General features: G+C 45.2%; 1 protein-coding gene across 4 annotated transcripts; it reads left to right on the top strand.

Moving 5' to 3' along the window:
• Positions 1-1,352: 1,352 nt before the first annotated feature.
• On the top strand, positions 1,353-16,919 carry FCGR2B (Fc fragment of IgG receptor IIb). 4 transcript variants are annotated; one of them, XM_032291609.1, is made up of 8 exons: positions 1,353-1,585; positions 8,475-8,495; positions 9,600-9,854; positions 11,247-11,501; positions 12,255-12,374; positions 13,539-13,595; positions 15,579-15,616; positions 15,727-16,919. In XM_032291609.1, the coding sequence occupies exons 1-8, from the start codon at positions 1,474-1,476 to the stop codon at positions 15,811-15,813; spliced, it is 945 nt and encodes a 314-aa protein (XP_032147500.1). In that variant the 5' UTR covers positions 1,353-1,473; the 3' UTR covers positions 15,814-16,919. The 4 variants fall into 4 exon arrangements, with proteins under 4 accessions (XP_032147500.1, XP_032147499.1, XP_032147502.1 ...); XM_032291608.1 differs by having other exon boundaries at positions 9,597-9,854; XM_032291611.1 differs by lacking the exon at positions 13,539-13,595 and having other exon boundaries at positions 15,727-16,917.
• Positions 16,920-22,962: the final 6,043 nt, after the last annotated feature.

Raw genomic sequence — 22,962 nt, 5'->3', positions numbered from 1 at the left:
AAAAAAAAAAAAAAAAAAAAAAAAAAAAAAAAAAAAATTAGATAAAAGCTGGAGATAGATTTGGGGGAAGGATGGAGCCCGTAGTAAAAGCATGAGTCAGAGTGGGTGGGGCTGTTGAAGGTTTCTGTAGACCACAGAGTGTAAGAACAAGGTTTTATAGTGTCATTTCCTTAAGTTTTACCGCTTGCTTCCTGAGAGGGCATTTGGGAAAGAGTCCCAAGGAAAGGGCCCCAAGAGAGATTCCAGAGAAACTTGTGTTCTGGAGATGTTGAGGGTAAACAAATGGTGATGAGGATGATGACAGAATGCAAGAAAAGGAAACTAGCATTTACCCAACACCCACGATGTACCGATCATTTGCTAACCCTCATATTCGATTTTACTTTCCAAAAACCTGTAGTGCTGTCTCTCAACCAGGGGCAATTCGTCCCCTGGGGAACACTTGCCAATATCTAGAGACATTTTTATTTTCACAGCTGGGCTGTAACGGGTAGAACCCAGGGAAGCTGCAGAACATCCTACAATGCTCAGGGAAGGTCCTCACAGTAAGAATAATTTGGCCCAAAATGTCAGTAGTGCTGAAGCTGAAAAACTGTGCTTAAGTGGTAGGAACAGTAATATTCATTTTTACAGATTTGGAACTTGAAACTCTGAGAAGCCACCTGGCATTCAAACCTAAACTTAACAGAGCTCCAAAGCCCATGATCTTTCACCATGCCATTCCAGTGAGAACAGGGATAGAAATGAGGAGGGCAAAAATGACCAAGAGAAAAAACCAGGGCACAGATTGGTGCTCAATAGATCTTTATTGGGATATTCATTGAATGGAAGAATAAATAAGTAAAAGAATGAATGACGGCAGGGGAATAATGAGGATGAGTGTGATCGTTCTATTGCCATCCTGACATACCTCCCTGTCCTTGTCCCACAACCCAAAAGTGAGTCCAAGATTATGATAATAGAGAAAATTAAATGATGGTAGGTGGCCTGGAGCCCCCATGCTCAATTTCAGGAGGAGTCCAGATTCTAGTGCCTGGGTCTCCAAAGGAAAATAGAAATACTAGAAGATTGCTGGTGCATGCTGTCCTCCACCACCCTTTATCAGGAGGATAGGGACTGAGACAGGAGGTTCCGAGCTGAGTTTTGGTGACCATTTCCTTCTTTCTCCCAGAGACCCAGGCCAGCTGTGGCCTCAGAGGAAGAAGAAGGGAGTTGCTTCCCCAGTTTCTAAAATTTCTGTGAATTTGAACATGGGCTAAGCCAGATTTATTCTGGGAAGCTCTGAATCTTCTAGGAGGGAGCAATTGAGAGGAAAGAGGGTGGAAAGGGAGGAGCCTATGATAAAACAGAACGTTTCTTTTCACTTCCTCTTTCAGACTCCAGAATTTGTTTGCCCTCTGGGGTAGAATCTGCCAAGCTTGGAGAGAAGGCTGTGACTGCTGTGCTGTGGGCGCCAGCTCACTCCGGGAGGTGATGGAAATCCTGTCATTCTTACCTGTCCTTGCCAGTGAGAGTGACTGGGCTGACTGCAAGTCCCCCCAGACTTGGGGCCACATGCTTCTCTGGACAGCAGTGCTATTCCTAGGTGAGTCAGGGCCCCCAGGAGGGAGAGAGGAGCAGGAACCTCAGTTGGGGCTGAGCCTGGGCAAGGATGAGGGGTGGCATGGGAAGCCTGTCAGCACACCCAGAGGAGGGAAGGCAGGCTGGTGAAGATGAATCCCTGATAATCCTGCTGGCTTTGGAAAGGCATCCAATGTGGCAGAGTTTGGGGTTTTTTCAATGTCTTTTACCCAATCTCACTGAACACCCAGCCTTTTGACGTTCTGTTGCTTCCCACATCAGAACCCGCTCTGAGAAAAGTCTAGTAACCTACATTCGAATGACAAATGAATGGCCAGAGTGTTTGCCTTCTTTGAAATTTGTGTTTCATAAGAGACCAAATCTTAGGCAGTAGGTCCAGTGCTGCCTTAGATAAAGGGTAGGGAGGAAGTTATAAGATGCATTTTTTGGAAGGAGGTGACGGTGGCCATTCTCTGTGCCCCTGAAACCACTTCATGCAGCAGAAGCCCATTGTCTTCATGTGTTAAGGATATTCCCCTGGGCAGAAGCACAGGGAGATCTGGGTTATCGGGGGAACAGGGGCTCTGAGAATACACAAACATGGGTAAGTCCGGAGTCATCTGCTGCGGGACCAGAGAAATCATGCATGCTTTTTTTACTACACAGACCATGGAGGGGAGATCCTGAATCTGATCAGCAAGAAAGCCAGGGTCTTAGACCAACATGGAGGGCGTTTTTCTGACCATGTTCTCAGCTGCTGGGCAGGGGACAGGGACTGATCATGCTGGATGGTTGGAAAAGCCTAGGGGAGGTCAGGCAGGGAGACCTATTGCCAGGACTATCTCTCCAGGCTCAATTCCTGGGGCTTCCACCCTCACATCCCAGAGGACAGCATACTGCCACTTATCCAAGTTGTGTGCTATGATTGCTAGTGAAATCTGATCAGCTCTGGGGGCCCTCGGCTCTTGGCCATCAATGCAGGATGATACTGTGCTGCAGGAGGCAGAGGTCAGGAAGAGAGAGTATTCCCCTGCAAATGGGATGGGATGGATTACAGTAGAGGAGAAGGTAGAGTGAACTACCTCATTTTTCATATGGGATGCCCAGGCATAGAGAAGTGATGCACTTCTCTATCTCTGCTACTAGTGCCGCCGACGTGCCAGCCACCTGGGCAAGACTCCTGGGAAAGATCTTTGGTATTTTCTTCCATTTCCCTTTTGCTAAGTCATCAAAGATTTACCCCATTTTTCTCCATTCTTATGGGGGCTTCCACATTTAGGTCTTCATCACTTGATAACTCAATGTTTATAGCACCCTCTGATGGAGTCTTGATTGCTCCCGTCTCCCCTCCCCTGCATCCATGCCGTACACGAAGGCCATGGCATCTTCAGGTCCAGCTATGGCTGTTTCAGTGCCCTTCATACATGCCTTCCGTGCTGCTCCCTTGCCTACTGCAAAAACTCTAATTCTCCCCTGCTGACGGTGTTCCCCATTGCACCGCAAATGGATCTTCTACAGCCAGGCAGTATGTACACTGCACTTCCTGTTTTTACCACCTTTGCTCCTGCTGATTCTCCAAATTCTATGTGTAGGCACTGTTCTAGGACTTAAGAGACTTATCAGTGAACATGACCGACAGCTTTCCTGACTGGAAGTACAGGTCAATGTACTTATTGTGAAGAAATACGTACATCGGGTAGGAACATATTTGGTATTTATTAATATTTAATAAATATGGAATGGATAAATAGTGACTTCTTTCTCCTTTCTTCATCATTTTCTTTTTCTCTCTCTCTCTTCCTCTTCCTCCTCTTCCTTCTGACCCTCTCTCTCACCACACCGCCCCTCCTGCCAATCCTATGTACTCAGGTTTTTAGGTACTACTTCTAAGTCAATAACTCCTAAACCTATTTCTTTTGCTTGCTTCTGTCAAGTATAATTTTATATTTCTACTGATGATTGGGCATCTCTAAAATGATTCACCAGCCCAAAAACAAAACATATTCAAAATCCAACTTATCAAGTTCTCCTTACAAATGTTTTTCTTCCTCTGCATTTGTATTTGCCTAAGCACAGCCACGCTTTTCCTAGTTATCCAACTTAAATCACCCCATCCTCTATTAGATGCCAACGTCTCTCTGCCACTTAAACTTCTTTTGCACCTGTTTCCTCTTCTTCACTTCCTATTGTCAATTCAACTTTGGGCTCCCTTATCTCCCACCAGTGAATGATTGCCAGAGCAATGGCACATAAAATTAAATGGCGACTGCTCTCTTCGAATTTATGTTCTACTGAGGGATATAAACAATAAGTAAACAAACAAAAAGGCATAAGTACAAATTGAAAAGGGCTATGAAGATGTAAACAGTGTATTGTGATAAGATTAGTTGTGGGACAACAAGAGAGCAGCCTACTTTAAACAGAATGTTATGCAGTTTTCCGAGGCGGTAACATTTAAGCTGACACTTTCAACACGGTAAGGATTTAGCCATTTGATGATCAGGGACACATTTCGGGGTAGAGGAATTGGCATACAGAAAAGCCCCAAATTCGAACAATGTCAGGAGGGCCAGCGTTAATGGAGCTCAACGAGTATCGAAGAGGGATCTGAGGTGAGGCTGGAGAGGTGAGCACGGACCCCGTCGGGTCGGGCTTGTAGGCCATTTCCATTTTATTTTAAGAGCAAAGAAAGGCAACTAGAGGCTTGTAAGCCGGGGAGTGACATCATCTGTTTCATTTTTTTTTTTTTTTGAAGAACTAACTTCTTTGTGGAAAACGGATTGTAGGGGAAACATAAGAAGTGAGGGGACAAATTGAGATATGGGAAAAAGCTAATGGTGACCTAAACTGAGCTGTCACGGCTATAATGGGGGTGAAGAGAAGTTAGTGGGTTCAAGGTCTAAGTTGGAAGGAGAATCAACAAGAATTCCTGGTGAGAAGGGGCTGGTTTTGGGGAGACACGTTAAAAGATGGCTTGCAGGTTTCTGGCCTGTGTAGCTGGGTGGATAGTGAAGACAGACATTGACAAGCGGAAGACTGGGAGAGAAACAGAATGTGTCCAGTTGATATGAAAACACAAAGCCATTGGTGATTTTGACAAGAAAAGTTCTAGTGGACTGCTGAGGGCTGAGTCCATATTGTAGAGAATTAGTGAATGGGAGGAGAAGAAATGAGGACAGCCTATGTAAGAAAAACAATGGAGAAGTTTAGTTGTGAAAGAGACGAGAGAGGTCTGGCACGATGGCTCCAGCCTGTAATCCCAGCACTTTGGGAGGCCAAGGTGGGTGGATCACTTGAGGTCAGGGGTTCAAGACCAGCTTGGCCAACATGGTGAAACACCATCCCTACTAAAAATACAAAAATTAGCTGGGCGTGGTGGTACACACTTGTAATCCCAGCTGCTCGGGAGGCTGACGCAGGAGAGTCACTTGAACCTAGGAGATGGAGGTTGCGGTCAGTTGAGATCATTTCACTGCACTCCAGCCTGGGTGACAGAGTGAGACTTCATCTTAAAAAAAAAAAAGGACAAGAGAAATGGGGCAGTACCTGGAATTGTCAAGGAACAGTTTTTTTGTTTTTAATGGAAGATACTAAAATAAATTTACCATTGATGGGAAGATCCAGCTAAGAGGAAGTAACTGGTGATGCAGAAGAAAAAGTAAATAACAGAGAGGGAAATCCTTGAGAGGATTAAAGGGAATGGGATCAGAGTACTTGCGCTGAGACTGACCGTAGACAGGGGGAGAGATACTTTCTCTCTCAGGAAGAGACACTGTATCTCTCTCAGGAAGAGATGCAGATAGACTGGTAGATTTAGTCAGGGGATGACGTGAGATCTTCCGTGTAACCTCTTTTGTTTTCTCTGTGAAATATGAGGAAAGGCAAAAAGCTAAAAATGAGAGGGGCTGGAGGCAGAGTGTAGGACGGGAAAGTTTGGGGAATGAGGAAAAGATGAACGTCACTACTCAGAGTAGCAGAGCAAATTTCTTGGAGGAAAGTGCCACAATGGCAGCTCTGTGTCCTTTCGAATGCCATGATTGTAAATTTACTGCGTCAACAATTTGCCTTCTTGTCTGGTAATCTCAGTAACACGCAGCTGAGCAAGTAAAGGCATGGAGAGTACAGGTGCATTTGGTGGAGACAGAGAAAGGCAAGGAGGTTAAGGGGATTAGCAAAGAGGTAATTATAATGATGCCTCATGGAACTCAAGCTAGATGGGGGTGGGTGGGAGGTGCAGGCAAACATGGGCTCAAGGATAGACAGTGGTAAGACGGATGCTTCGGGGTTCTTGATAAGGTCAAAGATTATTTGGTAAGCTGTACTTGAGAAAAGAACGTTCATCTCCAAAGAAAGTAAATTTACTAATTATGAGTAGTTCAAGTTATGAAGAGGCCAGATGTTTGATAGATTATCCACATATTCTGCATCACTACAGTCATCTCTCTTTTTTTTTTTTCTCTCACCTCATTCTTCCATCACAATTAGTTTCTTTCTTAATTAATCTCTCTGGAATTTACCCTGTTCCAATCTATTTGGCACTGTACTTTCAGCTCCAATTTGAAAATTCTAAGTGACTTGCCAATGTATACTGAACCAAGGAGTGAACTTATAAAAAATTAACTTAAATTTATTTGAAATTCATCATGTGCCATTTGGCTCACTATATGCCTTATCTGTATTATCTCATTTAATCCTTACAATAAGCCTATGAAATAGATACTGCTGTCATTTTCATTTACAAGCAAGAAAACTGAAGCAGAGAAAAAGTTAAATAATTTGTGAAAGGTCACTTAGCATTAATGGAGTCAGCATTTAAACTCAGTATGTGCTTTTTCCCCACTGTCACACCACCTGGCACTAGGAGCCCTCCAGAGTATGACTTCTACCTTCCTTTCCTGCTTTGTCCCTTATTATTGGAAATGCTTGAGGAGAGACCAGAAATCAAGTAGAAGCTAGGCTGCAACTTGCTGGGAATGTTGCCAAGTACCTGCTGCTCCTTCCCATTGAATACCTCTTCCTTCTCTGCTGAAATCCTAACAGTCCTGGAAGGTCCATGATGAACCTGGAAGGTCCCATCTTCTCTGTGGGATTTCCCTCCTTACGAACCCCAAACCCTCCCAAACACAGAGCTCTGGGATCTTTTCTTTCTCTAAACTTCCATAGCATTTTATCCATATTCCTGTAACGGCATTAAGTGCATCTCTTTGACATCAGATTACACATGTGCTTATCTCCACCGTTAGAGTCTTGTCCTCAGTGGGGGTAGAGACTTACTTTATTTTCCCTTAGGTGGACTCAGTGTGCATTGCAGGACAGTAGGAAGCCAGTTCAGGTTTGTTGATTAATGTTGGGTTGCAAAGGAAGGAAGTGATTGGTCCAAGTGTGTATAGTGTATATATTGAGACATGGGAGCATCGGGACCAGAATCCAGCTCTCTAAACTTTGAAGCCAACACTCTCTCCACGTTGCCCCCTTCTCACCCCTTGGTCTGCTTCCATTTCCTTCCATGCTTTTGTCCCTGAAAACATACTTGCACCTAGAAGCTTCTTGACTTTCTCTTAGCCCAGATGCAAGAGAAAACCCTCAGCAATGGACAAACGAACACACACACACACACACACACACACACACACACACACACACGGCTCTGATTCACCTAAAAACCCAGCTTTGCTTCTTTACCCAATAATAGCACCCGCAAACCTTTACCCACCAGGCCCACACTTTGCCTCCACTAGGGAAATTCTTTTCTTCACTCAGTGGCATCCCCTTCCCCCACATGAAGTCACAGATCTCGTGTCCTTTTGCAGTCTCTTCCTCCTTGTATTAGATATTTCTAAAAGCAAAAACCTGGAAGACCTAAATGCCAAGCCATAGGGTTGTTAAATAGATCACAGGAGAGCCAAATAGTAGGATATAGTGCAGCCATTTAAAAAGACAACATGGGCGGGGCGCAGTGGCTCATGCCTATAATCCCAGAACTTTGGGAGGCCGAGGTGGGCAGATCACTTGAGGTCAGGAGTTCGACACCAGCCTGGCCAACATGGTGAAACCTGTCTCTATATGTAAAAATACAAAACTTAGCCAGGTGGGTGGTGCAGGCTTCTAATCCCAGTTCTTGGGAAGCTGAGGCAGGCGAATTGCTTGAACCTGGGAGGCAGAGGTTGCAGTGAGCTGAGATTGCACCACTGCACTCCAGCCTGGGTGACAGAGTGAGACCCTATTCTTCCAGCCCCTCCCCCACAAAAATAAATAAAACAAAATGACAACATAGAAACAGATACTAGAACTTGCACTGCTCAGTGAAAAATCAGGTTAGAGAACAGTTTTTAGAATATGTCTTCATTTACTACTTATGTATGTATGTGAACAGTGTGTGTGTGTGTGTGTGTGTGTGTGTGTGTGTGTGTGAGAGATCACAGAAAAAAATCCAACAGGATATATGCCAAGGTGACAATATTTTGCTCCTGTGTATTTTCTATTTTTCTGCAATGATCATGCATCATCTGTGCAACCTCTACCCCCTCCCAACAAAATAACAAATCTTGCTCTCAGGATAAACTCCAGGAAAATTATTTATGCTGATGCATAAATCATATGTAAAGCCCAACAGAGACCTCTTTCCAGAGGTATTTTTTATTTTAATCAGTCAAGAGGGGTAAGCCAAAGGAAAATGTCACAAAACAGGTGGACGGGGGTGTTATATAATTTTATTTCATTTTCGTATGCTATTGGGAAGGTGTTCTCGGTTCTTCTGAAACTGCAGCTCATCCAGGCAGTCCCAGGGGATATGGGGTGAGGGCCGTGCTGTAGGTGAAGGGTGCCCTGGGCCTGGGCAGTCTCTGGGCCAAAGTGGGGGCAGGTGTCAGTTCGGACGCTCCACTGTGGGCTGATCTTTGCTTTCTGTCTTACAGCTCCTGTTGCTGGGACACCTGGTAAGTACTCCACCCACAGCCTCTCCTTCCACCAGCCCCCCTTTTCCTCTCCTCCCAGTGGCCTGTCTGGAGGTGCTCCAAATGCACCAGCAACTGAGCCCAGTACCAAGTCAGGGCCAGGAAAGGGCAATTGCTCCTGAAAGATCTCCTGCTCCCTCTTCTGCTTTCCTGCTTCCTTTCCCTCCTTCCATGGAGGCAAGTGGTAGGTAGCCATGGGGAAGTTGTCACAGAAAATGAGAACTCTGACCTCTCTCTCAACTGCCTGCTGCTGTCCAAATAAAACCAAGAGCTTTCTCTCCCCAAATAAAATTCAGGCACATGCAAAATCACATGACCTTCATATGTTGTCTCCCTGTGTTGCTAAATCCTCTACTGTACATGTCTCTGAGAGCGTCAAGACCTGTTCCCTGGCAGAGAGCGGTCTCTGCATACCTCTGGCTACACTTTGCTGGGCTCTTCTGTGTTTGTGCCACTCAGCCTCCATCACCCCAGGACTGGCCTTCCAGCTTTTCTCCCTCTCTCTTTATCCTTCTGAGGCCAGAGAGGCTCGACCATGCTTGGGTGTGAGGACAGGCCATCTTGACCTCTTTTTAAAAGGATGCAGAATGACATTAGGTCAGAACAGAAACCTAATATCTGACTCCCATGCCTGCCATCTCCACCAGACCCCCCATTTATCTTCAGCCAGCCCAGGAGAAAACTTACCCACTAGTATCCAAATGCCTCTGTTTATCAGGGAGAAAAGTTAGTCTCAAAAGAGGATGTATGCATGGGGTGTGTGTGTGTGTGTGGCGGTGGGGGAGGTTGGTGGGAGAGAGCAGGAACTGGTGAGGATACCTCTTGGTGAAGTATGTTTCTAGGGTGTTTCTCTTGCCCGCTCCCTCCCTCTTCCCTGTTGCCCAGTCTGAGTCCCTGGGTTCCCTGGGGCCCTGTGGTGGGATGTATGAGCAAAAGCAACTGCCTTCAGTTGCAGAACCATTCTGGACCTGACTCAGGTTGTGGTGCCCCCAGTAAGACCACAGGTGCTTCTTTGAGATTCAGGGCCTGCTCAGGCTCTTGGGCTCCCTGTTCCTCATGCTACCTCCTTTCTCTGCCTCTCAGCAGCTTCCCCGAAGGCTGTGCTGAAGCTCGAGCCCCCCTGGATCAACGTGCTCCAGGAGGACTCTGTGACTCTGACGTGCCAGGGGGCTCACAGCCCTGAGAGCGACTCCACTCAGTGGTTCCACAGTGGAAATCTCATCCCCACCCAAAAGCAGCCCAGCTACACCTTCAAGGCCAACAACAATGACAGCGGGGAATACAGGTGTCAGACCGGCCGGACCAGCCTCAGCGACCCCGTGCATCTGACTGTGCTTTCCGGTCAGTGGAGGAAGGCCCTGGGGTGGACCTGGGAGGGCCAGGACGGATGAAATCTGTTTACAGGCAAAGGTTGACAGGAAAGGGGGGTGGCCTGCTTCGTGGGAAGCATTGCTGTGAGTTGCTCACATGCTTCCCATTTCTCCCACCTCCTTTGCTTAGCATGCATGCTGGGGGTGCATATTCCTCAAAATTTCCTCAGCAAATATCAGTGGTGGTTTTTGCCTCAGTCCTGATTGAACAGAAGATGGTGACAAGGCCACAAACAGGCAGCCAAGTGTGAGCGAAGCAGAAGGAAATCCCTACTGCATAAAGCCCATTTCCATTTTAATGGCAGAATTGAAAAGCACACACAGACCACCACTGCATCCTAGCCCTGGAAATGACTCACTACACAAACTTGAATTCATTTAACTCTTGTGTTTCTGTTTCCTCACCTGCTCCTTGGGGACCAAACGCCTAGCGTTTCCCTGCCCCCAGGGAATCCCCACCCTCTGTGCCCCTTCTCTACGTTCTCACGGTGCTGGGTGTTCTTCTCTTTCTCTTCCACCAGCCTGTAGGCAACCTGAGGTGAAAGTTCTGTCTTATCCATCTTTGGATTTCCAGCACCTGAAACTGGGCAGGGCTTAATAAATATTTTGCTGGAGAGGTTGATGATCTTACAAAGCTCCCAATGAAAAGTGGCTCTCTGTAAAGCAAAGTTACAATGAGATGATGATGAACATTTTCCTTGTTACTTTTCACTTAGTCCTCTCTCTTCACCTGAATAGCAAATTTTCTTCAAAAGTACACAGCACACGAATGACCCACTGGTGACACTGCTGCCTTTAGACAAAGACCCCGCTGGAGAGAAGCTCCACATTTATGAATATTCCCCAAGTAAATTTATCAAGTAGCATTCATTAGGTCACATTTGTTGCAGGTTCGTGACTCTACTGTCCACAAAGGCATGTCATCCTGATATGCAGTCTCCTGGGTCTGCATATCAGGAGGGATACGCAGATTTCTCCTTCCCTCCCTGACATGGAAGAGATGGCACCTTAGGGTCTCTCGTGTTCTTCCTGCAGAGCCTGCTGGGCAGGACAGGCCTGCAGCTGCCTTCCTGGGAGAAGGAGGAAATGAGTGTGTCCTGAACACCTATTATGTGCTAGGGGCTATTGTAGATATATGACATTATTGTGCCATTTTCACAAATGAGGAAACAGGCTCAGAAGACTTAATTTGCCCAAGATTACAGAGTTCATAAATGATAGAGCCAGCATTAGAGTCCAGGACTGTCTGATTTCAAACCTGATCTGTTCCCTCTGCCTATCATGTCCCACCAGTGAGGAATGTCTCGGTCTCACAGCTAAGCGAAGACCTCCTGGGTCCTCTAGGTTTTTTTCCATCTTTCAGAGTGGCTGGCGATCCAGACCCCTAGGCTGGAGTTCCAGGAGGGAGAAACCATCATGCTGAGGTGCCACAGCTGGAAAGACAAGCCTCTGGTCAAAGTCACATTCTTCCAGAATGGAAAATCCAAGAAATTTTCCCGTTTAGACACAAGCTTCGCCATCCCACAAGCAAACCACAGTCACAGTGGTGATTACCACTGCACAGGAACCGTAGGCCACACGCTGCGCTCTTCCAAGCCTGTGACCATCACTGTCCAAGGTATGGGGAGTCTGCCAAGATGTAGGGAGAGAGAGGAGGGGATGGACAGGGCTAAGGTCACATGGGCCTACATGGAGATCTGAGAAAGGCCACAGCAGCAAAATTGGGTGCTGGAGCAAAGGAGGGATGTGGGGAAGACTGGCTAAGTATTGGCCAGGAGTAGGGGTAGGAGCTTGGAGCCCTCAGCATCCAGTGATAGGTGGCCAGGCTGTTGTTCCACTTTGAAATGCAGGCCCCAGACTAAAGATGGCATCGAAGCAGAGTTCTGTCATTGATGCAGAGGGTCCCTAAGCTCCTGGGCATTCTTAAGAGCTGAGTTTCCCCTCGTTTATTCTCATGACTCACAGTATAGCCATTCACTCCAGAAGCCTAGCATGTCGTGGGCTGTTCAAGGCTGTGCTCCATAGAGAAATGATGCCTCCAGCTATGGGAAGCTATGGGGCCACTCACCCCACTGCCTCGGAGGACTCAGCTCTCCACTGCCCCTCAGGGCTAAGGGGAGCCCTTCCCTCTGCTCCTGCCCACTCGCTATTGTGCATTAATTAGTTTGGTGGAGAAACCTGGGTAGGCAGGAGGCACAAATCCAGCCACGGAAACCCCATGCGGATGAGGCTGGGGTTGTAGTGAGTGCTGCACAGGTGAGTGACTCAGACACAGAAGAGCTTTGGGTGACAAGCACTGGAGGAGGAGGAAGGTGGGACAAGGAGAGCACTGCCCGTCCTAAGTACTCTCTGCCTGTCCTGTCTTCCCTAGTGCCCAGCACGAGCTCTCCGTTGATGGGGATCATTGCAGCTGTGGTCGCCGGGATTGCTGTAGTGGCCGTTGTTGCTGCTGTAGTGGCCTTGATCTACTGCAGGAAAAAGCGGATTTCAGGTTTGTAGCTCCTCCTGGTCCCTTTTGTTATCAGTTTCCACGTGTCCCAGGCCTTAAACCCAAACATTTCCAGACTCCCTCTTTTTGGGCTAGATACGCATTCAGATCTAGGCCCATGTTGTATTATAGCCACTCATTCATTTATCAGATCATTCATTTGACAAGACTTGAACAAACTGGCTTATGTGTCAGCCAACGTGTGAGACATGGTGGGTGATGCCAAGATGAAGTCCAGTCCCTGCTCTTGGGGAGTTCTCAGCATTGTTGAGGAAGACAGAAGTACAACTACGTCATTGTAATAAGATGAGATAAGAACAATGATAGGGACATGAAAAGCCTAGGATAGGAGTACAGAAGAGGCTTCATAGCCCAGCAAGTTGAAGAAGGTCTGGGGGGAGCAGCGTAGTGTGGTGATGGCGTGTGCACGTAGTGGGGCCGGACTGCCTGGTTCAAATCTAGTTCCATGGTGTACCAGCTGCATGACCCAGGTGAGCCTCTCCACCTCTCTGTGCCTCAGTTGTCTCATGTGGAAACTGGGGACACTAACAGGACTCACCTCACAGGATTGCCATGGGGATGAATGAGTGCCTGGCAGGCAGTAACCGCACACAAACAGGAGCTGCGGCCATTATGGAGGAGGTGGTGTGAGAGGGCAGCGCTTGGCTAGGAAGGAGGACTCTCTAGGCACGGGGCCAAGGCAGGGACTCAGGCTGGGTGCGGCTCATATGGGGGTCGAGGGGGGAGTAGAGAGGGTGCTGCAAGCTGCTGAGAAAGAGAAATAATCCCACTAACACCTCACAAAGCACTTCGCAATCGGTTCATAGCCAGGACCTCAGTTACTGATGATAAGTAAATACAGAGAAATAGAGAGAGACTGAGACACAGGGGTGTTTTTAAAAGGCAGAGCAAGCCTCAGACAGATGCCATACCGTGGCCTTTCTCACACTCCTGGGTGTCCCCACGGATGAGCTGAATTCTGTCTCCAGACCAGCCCTTTTCCGGGTGGGAGCAGTCCCTGAGCAGGGGAGCTGGGGGTGGGAGGACAGGAGCATCTGCCGGAGGGAAGGCCTGAGCTGGTCCCATCTAATCCTGGCCTGGGTCATTGGTCCTGACGACTCAGGCCCCACCCCATAACCTTACTAACCTCCTGTGTGCCCCTCCCAGCTCTCCCAGGAAACCCTGAGCGCAGGGAAATGGGAGAGACCCTCCCTGAGAAACCAGGTGAGTACAGCGTTGTCTCAGGGATTTGGTGATGCTTCACCAGGGCTGCTGGCTGGACTGGCGCCAGCAAGAAAGCGCTTGTGTGAGTTCAGCTGGGAGCCAGGGAGGGAGCAGCGGTGTGGGGGTGGCCGGGGCTCGAATCACTTGGTCAGCTCTGAGTCTAACTCCCGGGCCTGAGGAGGACCTCAGTGGAGATGAGAAGAGAAACACCAGTCCCAGATACAGAGGAGAGGGCTATGTCCAAATTTCTGGGGATATTCCAGAGCAGGAAATCAGAGATACTTTGGTCTTTCTGAGGAGCTTTGGCAGAGCTGGGAAAGGAGAGGGCTAGGGGCTACAGAGCTGAGACCAATCGGATGTGGGAGGCAGGAGTCTAAGGGGGAAAAGGAGGAGGCCTGAAAACCCTTCCATCTGCTGAGGAGTCTGCCTCTGTGGAAGGATGGGGCAGAGTGGCCAGGCTCAGCTCCCTGTGGAACACTAAGAGGAGATTTGGGCTTGAGAAAATTCTGGGGGACTAGGAGCACTAGTGGGCTCTAACCTACAGGCAAAGCTCGGTTCCGACGCCCACGCACTCAAGGTTGATTGAATTTTGGCCTGGTTCTGTCCCCCTCACACATTGGAGCCTTGAGCAAGATAGTCTCCCTGATGGGGTTCAGTCTCCTCACTGGGGATATGAGTGGGTGGCCGGGGTGACCTCTCAGCCCTTCTAGGTCTGACACTGTGAGAGCCAGGGGCTATCGAAGCCCTGGCCCAGGTGGGAGTGTGTAAAGGAACAGGAGGATGCCAGGCAACTTCCAGACTGTGGTTAGAGTCAGAGCACAAAGGACGCTGGGGCTTTCTCTGGGAGCCTCCAAGACAGTAGGAACAGGCAGAAAAAAGAGGCCCTGAAACACCCCAACTCAGATGGCTGGAGTATGACTCAGAGCAGAGCCAACAGATTTGAGAGCTTGAGCAAAACAGCACTCTTCCAGCTGTGCTTTCAGCAAGGTCACATGTCCGCTGGCCCGGCCCAGAGGGGATACCAGCCTGCGTTCACACCAGGGCCAAAGCAGATCTGGAAAAAAAAAGAAGTCCAAGCAACTGGATTAGCCGCCTTGATGTGCAGTTCTGTCTATACTGACAGAAGCACGTTTCACAAGGCATTTATGCAGCCAGGCAACGGGGCTGATGATTTCCCAAAAGACAGAGCTGGGTTGCTCGGATTTGGGGGGAATGTATTAGAATGGGAATTCAGAATGTGGTTTGCTGCAGAATTTAGAGCATGGCAACAAATGCTCTCTGTATTCAGGGGGTGAGAGAAGAGACTAGATGCATTGTCTCAGACTCCTCCCAACTTCCTGAGAAATGTGGCTTTCAGATACTGAGGCTGCTTTTCACACTGGCTAAGTCAGTTCATGGCAAAATATGAGGAAATTCTGTGTGTTTCGGACACTAACCAGAGAAAGTCTGTCCTTCCTTCCTTCCTCCCTTTCTCCCTTTCTCCCTCACTCTCTCTTCCTTTTTAATGCCACGGAGTACCAAATTTTTCAAGTTCCAACAAAGATGCACTACATTTAGTGGAAATGACTCTCAGCCTTCTCTCCCTGATGTGGTCAGCAAAAATCTGGATTTTACTTCACTCTGATACTGAACACCAGGCACCCCCCTCCCCACCCCTACCCCCAGCATTTTCCCTAATATCTCAGATTCCAAAGCAGCCTGGTTTGCTTCTAGGAAAGCTCAGCAATTCCATGAAAAGGATGTGGCCCAAGTGACGGCTTCACTTTTTCAGCGTGGCCTGTGGGGAATTCTGTGACTGGGCTGCCCCAAGTGTGGATCAATGAGGCTGTATTTGCCCAGGGCTTGGCCTTGGCGACCCGAGACAGGGTCGTAATGCTTGCTTTGGCTGTAGTTTGGGTGCTGGTTTTGCAGCCTCAGCATCAGCACAGGTAGGCCCTCTTCTCCAGTAGTGTTCTGGCTGATATCTCTTCTTTTTGCCCGCAGCCAATCCCACTAATCTTGACGAGGCTAACAAAGTTGGGGTAAGTAATCCCAGCCATCTCACCATCTCATCTCCCTTGCTGCCTTTTCTCTTGCCTTCTTCCCTAGGCTCTCCCTGTGGATCCTCACTGCTGGTTTCTTCCTTCTCTAGGCTGAGAACACAATCACCTATTCACTTCTCATGCACCCAGATGTTCCGGAAGAATTAATAGAGCCTGATGACCCTAACCGTATTTAGTCTCCATTGTCTTGCCCTGGGATTTGAGAAGAAAATCAGAGAGGGAAAGATCTGGTATTTCCTGGCCTAAATTCCCCTTGGGGAGGACAAAGAGATGCTGCCATTCCAAAAGAGAAGAACTCTTCCAGAGTCGTCTACCTGAGTCCCGAAGCTCCCTGTCCTGAAAGTCACAGACAGTATCGTCCCAGGTGACCGACTGCCCCTTCTGTGCCTCAGCCCTTCTTGACATCAAGACTCTTCTGTTCCACATCCACATAGCCAATACAATTAATCAAACCACTGCTATTAACAGATTGTAGCAACATGGGAAATGCTTATGTTACAGGTGACATGAGAACAATCATGTAAATCTATATGATTTCAGAAATGTTAAAACAGACTAACCTCTACCAACAGATTAAAAGTGATTGTTTCTGGGTGATAAAATTATTGATGATTTTTATTTTATTTTTCTATGAAGATTGTGTATTACTTTTATAATAAAACATTATAAAAACAACATTCTGCTTACTTCTCAAGGTTGTATTGGCTGGAGTGTAGACTGTATTGGCTGGAGTGTAGACTGAACTGCCTGGGGTCTGTTTCTCTTCAGTGATGAGACTCTTAGGAAGGTAGGAATGGATAAGATGTGGGGGAGAGGAGAGATGGGGATTTGGAGTGTAGGGTGCCCCTCTTCTTAAAATAATACAGCCATGCACTGCATAATGATGTCGAGTTCAGCAACAGACTGCATATATGATGGTGGTCCTGTGAGTTTATAATATCTTATTTCTACTGTATCTTTTCTGTTCATATGTTTAGATATATGAGTACTTAGCACTGTGTTACAGTACCTACGGTATTCAGTACAGTGGCATGCTGTACAGGTTTGTAGCCCAGGAGCAATAGGCTATACCATATAGCCTAGGTGTGTAGTAGGCTACACCATTTAGGTTTGTATAAGTACATGCTATGATGTTCACACGACAAAATTGCCTGCATTTCTCAAAATGTATCCCCATATTTCAACAATGCATGATTATACCCTTCTGCCAATGACCTTGTAATCTTGTTTCCATGTCTTCTTCTCTTTCCTCCTATGGCAAATAAAGCACTGTTTTGCAACACAAATTCACAGGAAGGCAAACTTCAGAAGAACCCTAAGTGGAGATTGCTGACATGTCCCACTCTGCTATTCTACCAACGTAGTCACCAGAAGGATGTGACCTTCTCAGAGAGGTCATCTCAGGCAGATTAGAAACATGACTGGCAGTCTCCTTGAGGGTTTGGTGAGTGCCCTTGAAGAGGCTTCATTTTCCTGGGACTGTAACACAGTATCATTGTGCAACATTTGTCTTGCATTCAGGACTCAGCCACTTTCTTTGCGGGGTGGTTTCCATGGATTTCTATGATACTTACTTTTTCTGGTCCCACAGTCAGATTTCATATGCACACATTGCTATAGTAGTAAGGGTAAGGGATAGTAATTAAAATTGCTGAGTCATTAAGGGCTTACTTTGTGCCAAACTATGTACTTTGGAATTTAGAGAATTTAAGATTATTAGACTTTTATATTTCCTCTTTTGTGAGTTTCCTGTTTATTTATTCTTTATCAATTTTCATAGATACAAGGTATGTCCCTTTATTTATGAATTACATAGTAGTAACTTATTTATTTTTATTTATATGTAAATTATTCACTACACTAATAATATATTCTTTTTATAAAATTAAGATACAGATAGGCAAAATGAAACAATCAGATCACCCATAAATCCACAAATGCTAATAATTAATGCTAATATTTAAGGATATTAATCCACATTCCTGTCTGGTGGCAGGTGTGTATTTGTGTTTTAAAAACTGGATCATGTCATATATTTTTACATGTTCATAAATACACTCAGGCAAAAATGTATGCTCATTGTCAGCAGGTAAGCCCACATAATACAGAAAGATAAGGAGGAAAAAGTAGAAGTTCCATTTTGTGATCAGTCCCTTCTATCCTATTCCTTTTTCTTTCTTTCTTCCTTTACTTTTTTTTTTTTTTTTTAAGAAATGGGGTTATAGACCAGGCTGGAGAGCAGTGGTAGGGTCATGGCTCACTGCAGCCTCAAACTCCTGGGCTCAGGTGATCTTCCCCCGATACCTGGCTAATTTTTAAGCATTTTTTTGGCTTGGCGCAGTGGCTCACACCTGTAATCTCAGCACTTTGGGAAGCCAAGGTGGGTGGATCACCTAAGGAGTTCGAGATCAGCCTGGCCAACATGGTAAAACCCCATCTCTACTAAAAATACAAAACTTAGCCAGGTATGGTGGCTCACAACTGTAGTCTCAGCTATTTGGGAGGCTGAGGCATGAGAATCACTTGAACTTGGGAGACGAAGGTTGCAGTGAGGCGAGATCATGCCACTGCACTCCAGCCTGGGCAACAGAGTGAGACTCGGTCTCAAAAAAAAAATTTTTTTTTTGTAGAGACAGGGTTTTGCTGTGTTGCCTAGGCTGATCTCATACTCTGAGCCTCAAGTGATCCTCCCCACTTAGCCTCCCAAGGTGGTGGGATTACAGGTGTGAGCCGCTGTGCCTGGCCTTGACATGCTATTTAAAGTCTGAAACTTGACTCCTAATCCCCAGGGTCAGTTTCTTTACTAATAGTTTTTCAATAAGCTAGCCATTTAGATAGTTGGCTTGATTATGTAGCCAGAGGGGGCACAAAAATCCCTCTGTGAACCTCTGCTTTGGGCTTTCCCATATCCAAGATTCCTTGCATGGATTTTGGTGGTTCAATCCAGACAAACAGTGCAAATAAGGTACAGTGACTATAAGGATGCTGGGGAGCTTGCATGTGGAATCTCTTGGACTCCCAATAATTGCCTAGACTCTCTTTCTCCTGCTATACTTTTAAATAAGCACTTTGTGTGAGCAAGCTCTGCAGAGTTTGATGAGTTCTTTCAAATATCCTCTTTAGTAAGGACATCCCTGACTACCCTTCCCACACAGTTATTACTCTGCTCTTATTTCCTTCATGGCATCTATCACTATATGTAATTATCTTACGCATTTTTTTTGCTTAAATATTTACTTACATGTCCTAAAATGTAAGCTCACTGCGGGCAGGGTGTTTGCATTATTCACTGGTGTATTCCAGAGACTAGAACATGCAATCACTATTACTGAATGAGTTAATGAATGAAACTTTTACTGTTTCTGGGCTATGTGACATGCTTAGGAAGGTCTTCTTCATCCTAAGAGTTCAAAAAGATAATCCTATATTTATTAATCTCCCTTGAAATCTTATTATCTTTATCTAAAACTCTTAAGTGCTTTAAAAATATTAGATCTTAACTATATCTGGAACTTATTTTTGGATTTGTTGTAAGGTGAGAACCTGACATAATTTTTTCCACATGAAAGTCAGTTGTCCCGATACCCTTTGTTGAATAGTTTAATGATTTGAAATCCTAAGTTTTCACCTAAATTCCCACTTATAGGTCTATTTTTGGCCTCTCTTGTGTCATACCATTCTGTTTGTCTGTTTCTGCATCAGTACCACATTTTTAGTTATTGCAACTTTATAGTGTACTTTGATATACAGAAGGTCAAGTTTCCTCTTATTCTTTTGTTTCAAGGTTTTCTTGGCTATTACTGTGCTGCTTCTCTTCCAGATGTACTTAAGAATTCCATAATACCATTAAGATATTGGTAGAATTGCATTGCATTTATAGATTGTTTGGGTAAGGTTTAACATCTGTGTAATATTGAGGCTTCCCAAGTTACAACTCTGTTCATTTATACTTTTAGAATTCTCCTATAATATCATATGAGCTTGGTACATTTTTTGTTATAGATCTTTAACAAACTTTTTTTTTCTGTCATTTTTGGTCCGGTTAGGATTTCCTATCTCTCTTGGGAGTCAATTTTGAAAACTTTTGCTTTCCTAGGAATCATCCATTTTATTGGTATGCAGAGGTACATTGTACTTTTCCCCTATTTTTTGATAATGAGTTGGGTGTTTGTATTTACGTCCCTCCTCTCATTCCTAGGTTTTGGGTTTTCTTTCTTTTATCAGTTAGGATGACTTCAGTTGAAAATAACAGGAAATCATGATTCAAATTGGCTTAAACATTAAGGAAATGTATTATCTCACATAACAAAAAGTTCAGAGAGAGTTTTTAGCAAATTCAAACTCTCGGTTCATTCTTCTACAATTCTGTGATCACTGCCCTTGAGCTAGCAGCAAGATGATTATAGTGATTCTAAGCAACATCATACCCAGACCTCTGTAGAAAGAAAGGGACTAACCATCTCTTTTATGTGTCTTTTTTTTTGAGACAGAGTCTTGCTCTGTCGCCCAGGCTGGAGTGCAGTGGCACGATCTCAGCTCACTGCAACCTCTGCCTTGTGGGTTCAAGCAATTCTCCTGCCTCAGCCTCCTGAGCAGCTGGGTTTACAGGCATGTGCCACCAAGCCCAGATAATTTTTCTATTTTTTAGTACAGACAGGATTTCGCCATGTTGGCCAGGCTGATCTCAAACTCCTGACCTTAGGTGATCCACCCATCTCAGCCTCCCAAAGTGCTGGGATGATAGGCATGAGCCACTGTGCCTGGCCTGTATCTCTCTGACAATGAGGAAACTTTTCTCAGAAGTTCTGCAATCATGTTCCCATCATATCGTATTGGTCAGGACTGGGCCATGTGCTCATTCTTAACTCCATCACCAGAAAGGGGACTGAGATGACCACAATTCACTTAGCTTAATCATTTGGAGAGTCAACCATCTCAACACTGCATCTCTGTTCATCCTAATCAGACTTACCAAAGGTTTGCTTTATTAGTTTTGTCATAGCTTTTGACTTCTGGATCAAGTACTTTGCCTTTTGCTTTTTTTCTAATATATTATTTCTTTCTTAGATTTCATTTATATTTACTGTATTATTCATTAATTTCTAAACTTCAACTTTTCCTATTCTGCCATTTTGGCCACACCCATTAGATTTTGAGATGTATGTAACTGTCATTGTTGTTTCTAAACAATCTATGACTTTAGCTTTATTATCTTCTTAACCCAAAGTTTATCTGGAAGGGCATGTTGTTGTGTTTGTTTTGTTCAAGAGAAATGAGCACTGTCTTTTTTGTTTTCTACTTTTATTGCAGAATGGTCATGTGGTCTGTATGATTTTTCTGTGTGTGAATATCTTTAAGTATATGTACGAAGACAATGTTTTGTTTCATTTTAAAATAAATTTTTGTTTTTTGTTATAGCCACACACACTTAGTTTACATTGTATAACAGAATAGAAGGCATAAAACAAGAAATAGCTGTTTCTTGCCCCTTCCCTCACATCTCAGCTCTACTTCCCAGAGGCAAACATGTTCAATTCTTTCAACTATGTCTCCTGCTAATTTACCTCTATATTTCCAAATAATACAATATGCTTCTATTTCTCGATTTTTCAATATTAGACATTATCTATTTGATTTCTTACTGTAGAATATGAGGACTATTCTTTTTATACTGTGCTTACTCACTTCCCACCTTCCCTACCACGTGCTCCAACACAGCTTTATCACAATTTATGATTACTGTTTGTTCCTGAGACTAACAGTGTTGTCTGATTACATTTCCCTTCTTAAACAATCTTTTTTCCCTCTAGAGATAAGAAATGCCTCATTTTTTTTTAGATTTCTATGTGTTTATTAGCTTTTCCAAATATGGAGCTTTTTAGTTTCTCTTTCATTCTTCCTTTTTTTTTTTTTTTCATTATCAAGATGTCCCTCCTTTTTTGACATTATTTTTGGTCATTTGATCTCTAGACCTCTTGCACAGCTGCTGTCCTGGGGCTTCTCTATCTGTCTTTTATATGAAATCCTGTTTCCTGAATCTTACGCCTTCCTATTTCTTGGTTTCTTCCTTGTATGGCTGCAGCATGTTTGCCAGGGACATCCTGAGAAAGGCTTTGCAGGTGATATAATGGAAGCCATAATGCCCCATCTCGTACTCACTCAACTCACCTGAATTCACCTGCAGCTGCTGGCTGGTTTAGTTTACCCTCAGAATTAAAGCATGACAGGGAAAATAGTCACCTGCAAATAGTCACCCTGGGTAGGAGAGAGGCCCTAAGAGTCTAACTTCCCCAACCGAGCACGACAGGCCAAGATTCAAATTCAGGCATGCAGAGAACACCACTAAGATACTCTTTAAGAAGAGCAACCCCAAGACACATACTTGTCAAATTCTCCAAGGTTAAAATGAAGGAAAAAAAATTTTTTTTTTTTTTTTTTTTTTTTCCGAGACGGAGTTTCGCTCTTGTTACCCAGGCTGGAGTGCAATGGCGCGATCTCGGCTCACCGCAACCTCCGCCTCCTGGGTTCAGGCAATTCTCCTGCCTCAGCCTCCTGAGTAGCTGGGATTACAGGCACGCGCCACCATGCCCAGCTAATTTTTTGTAGTTTTAGTAGAGATGGGGTTTCACCATGTTGACCAGGATGGTCTCGATCTCTTGACCTCGTGATCCACCCGCCTCGGCCTCCCAAAGTGCTGGGATTACAGGCTTGAGCCACCGCGCCCGGCTGGAAAAAAAGTTAAGTGCAGCTGGAGAGAAAGGTCAGGTTACCTATAAAGGGAAGCCCATCAGACTAACAGCAGATCTGTCTTCAGAAATTCTACAAGCCAGGAGAGAGTGGGGGCCAATATTCAACGTTCTTAAAGAAAAGAATTTTCAATCCAGAATTTCATAAGCAAAGGAGAAATAAAATCCTTTGCAGGCAGGCAAATGCTGAGGCATTTTGTCACCACCAGGCTTGCCTTACAAGAGCTCCTGAAGGAAGCACTAAATATGGAAAGAAAACACTGGTACCAGCCACTGTAAAAACACAGCAAAATGTAAAGACCAATGACACTATGAAGAAACTGCATTAACTAATGTGCAAAATAACCAGTTAGCAGCATGATGACAGGATCAAATTCACACATAACAATATTAACCTTAAATGTAAATGGGCTAAATGCCCCAATTAAAAGACACAGAATGGCAAATTGGATAAAGAGTCAAGACCCATTGGTGCGCTGTATTCAGAAGACCCATCTCATATGCAAAGACACATGGGCTCAAAATAAAGGGATGGAGGAATATTTACGAAGCAAATGGAAAGCAAAAAAAAAAAAAAAA

Source organism: Sapajus apella, unplaced genomic scaffold (genome assembly GCF_009761245.1).
Source record: "Sapajus apella isolate SASKATOON/1434 unplaced genomic scaffold, GSC_monkey_1.0 scaffold25, whole genome shotgun sequence".
NCBI lineage: Eukaryota > Metazoa > Chordata > Mammalia > Primates > Cebidae > Sapajus > Sapajus apella.
The sequence above is the reverse complement of the archived record's forward strand: the minus strand, read 5'-3'. Positions and strand labels throughout refer to the sequence as shown.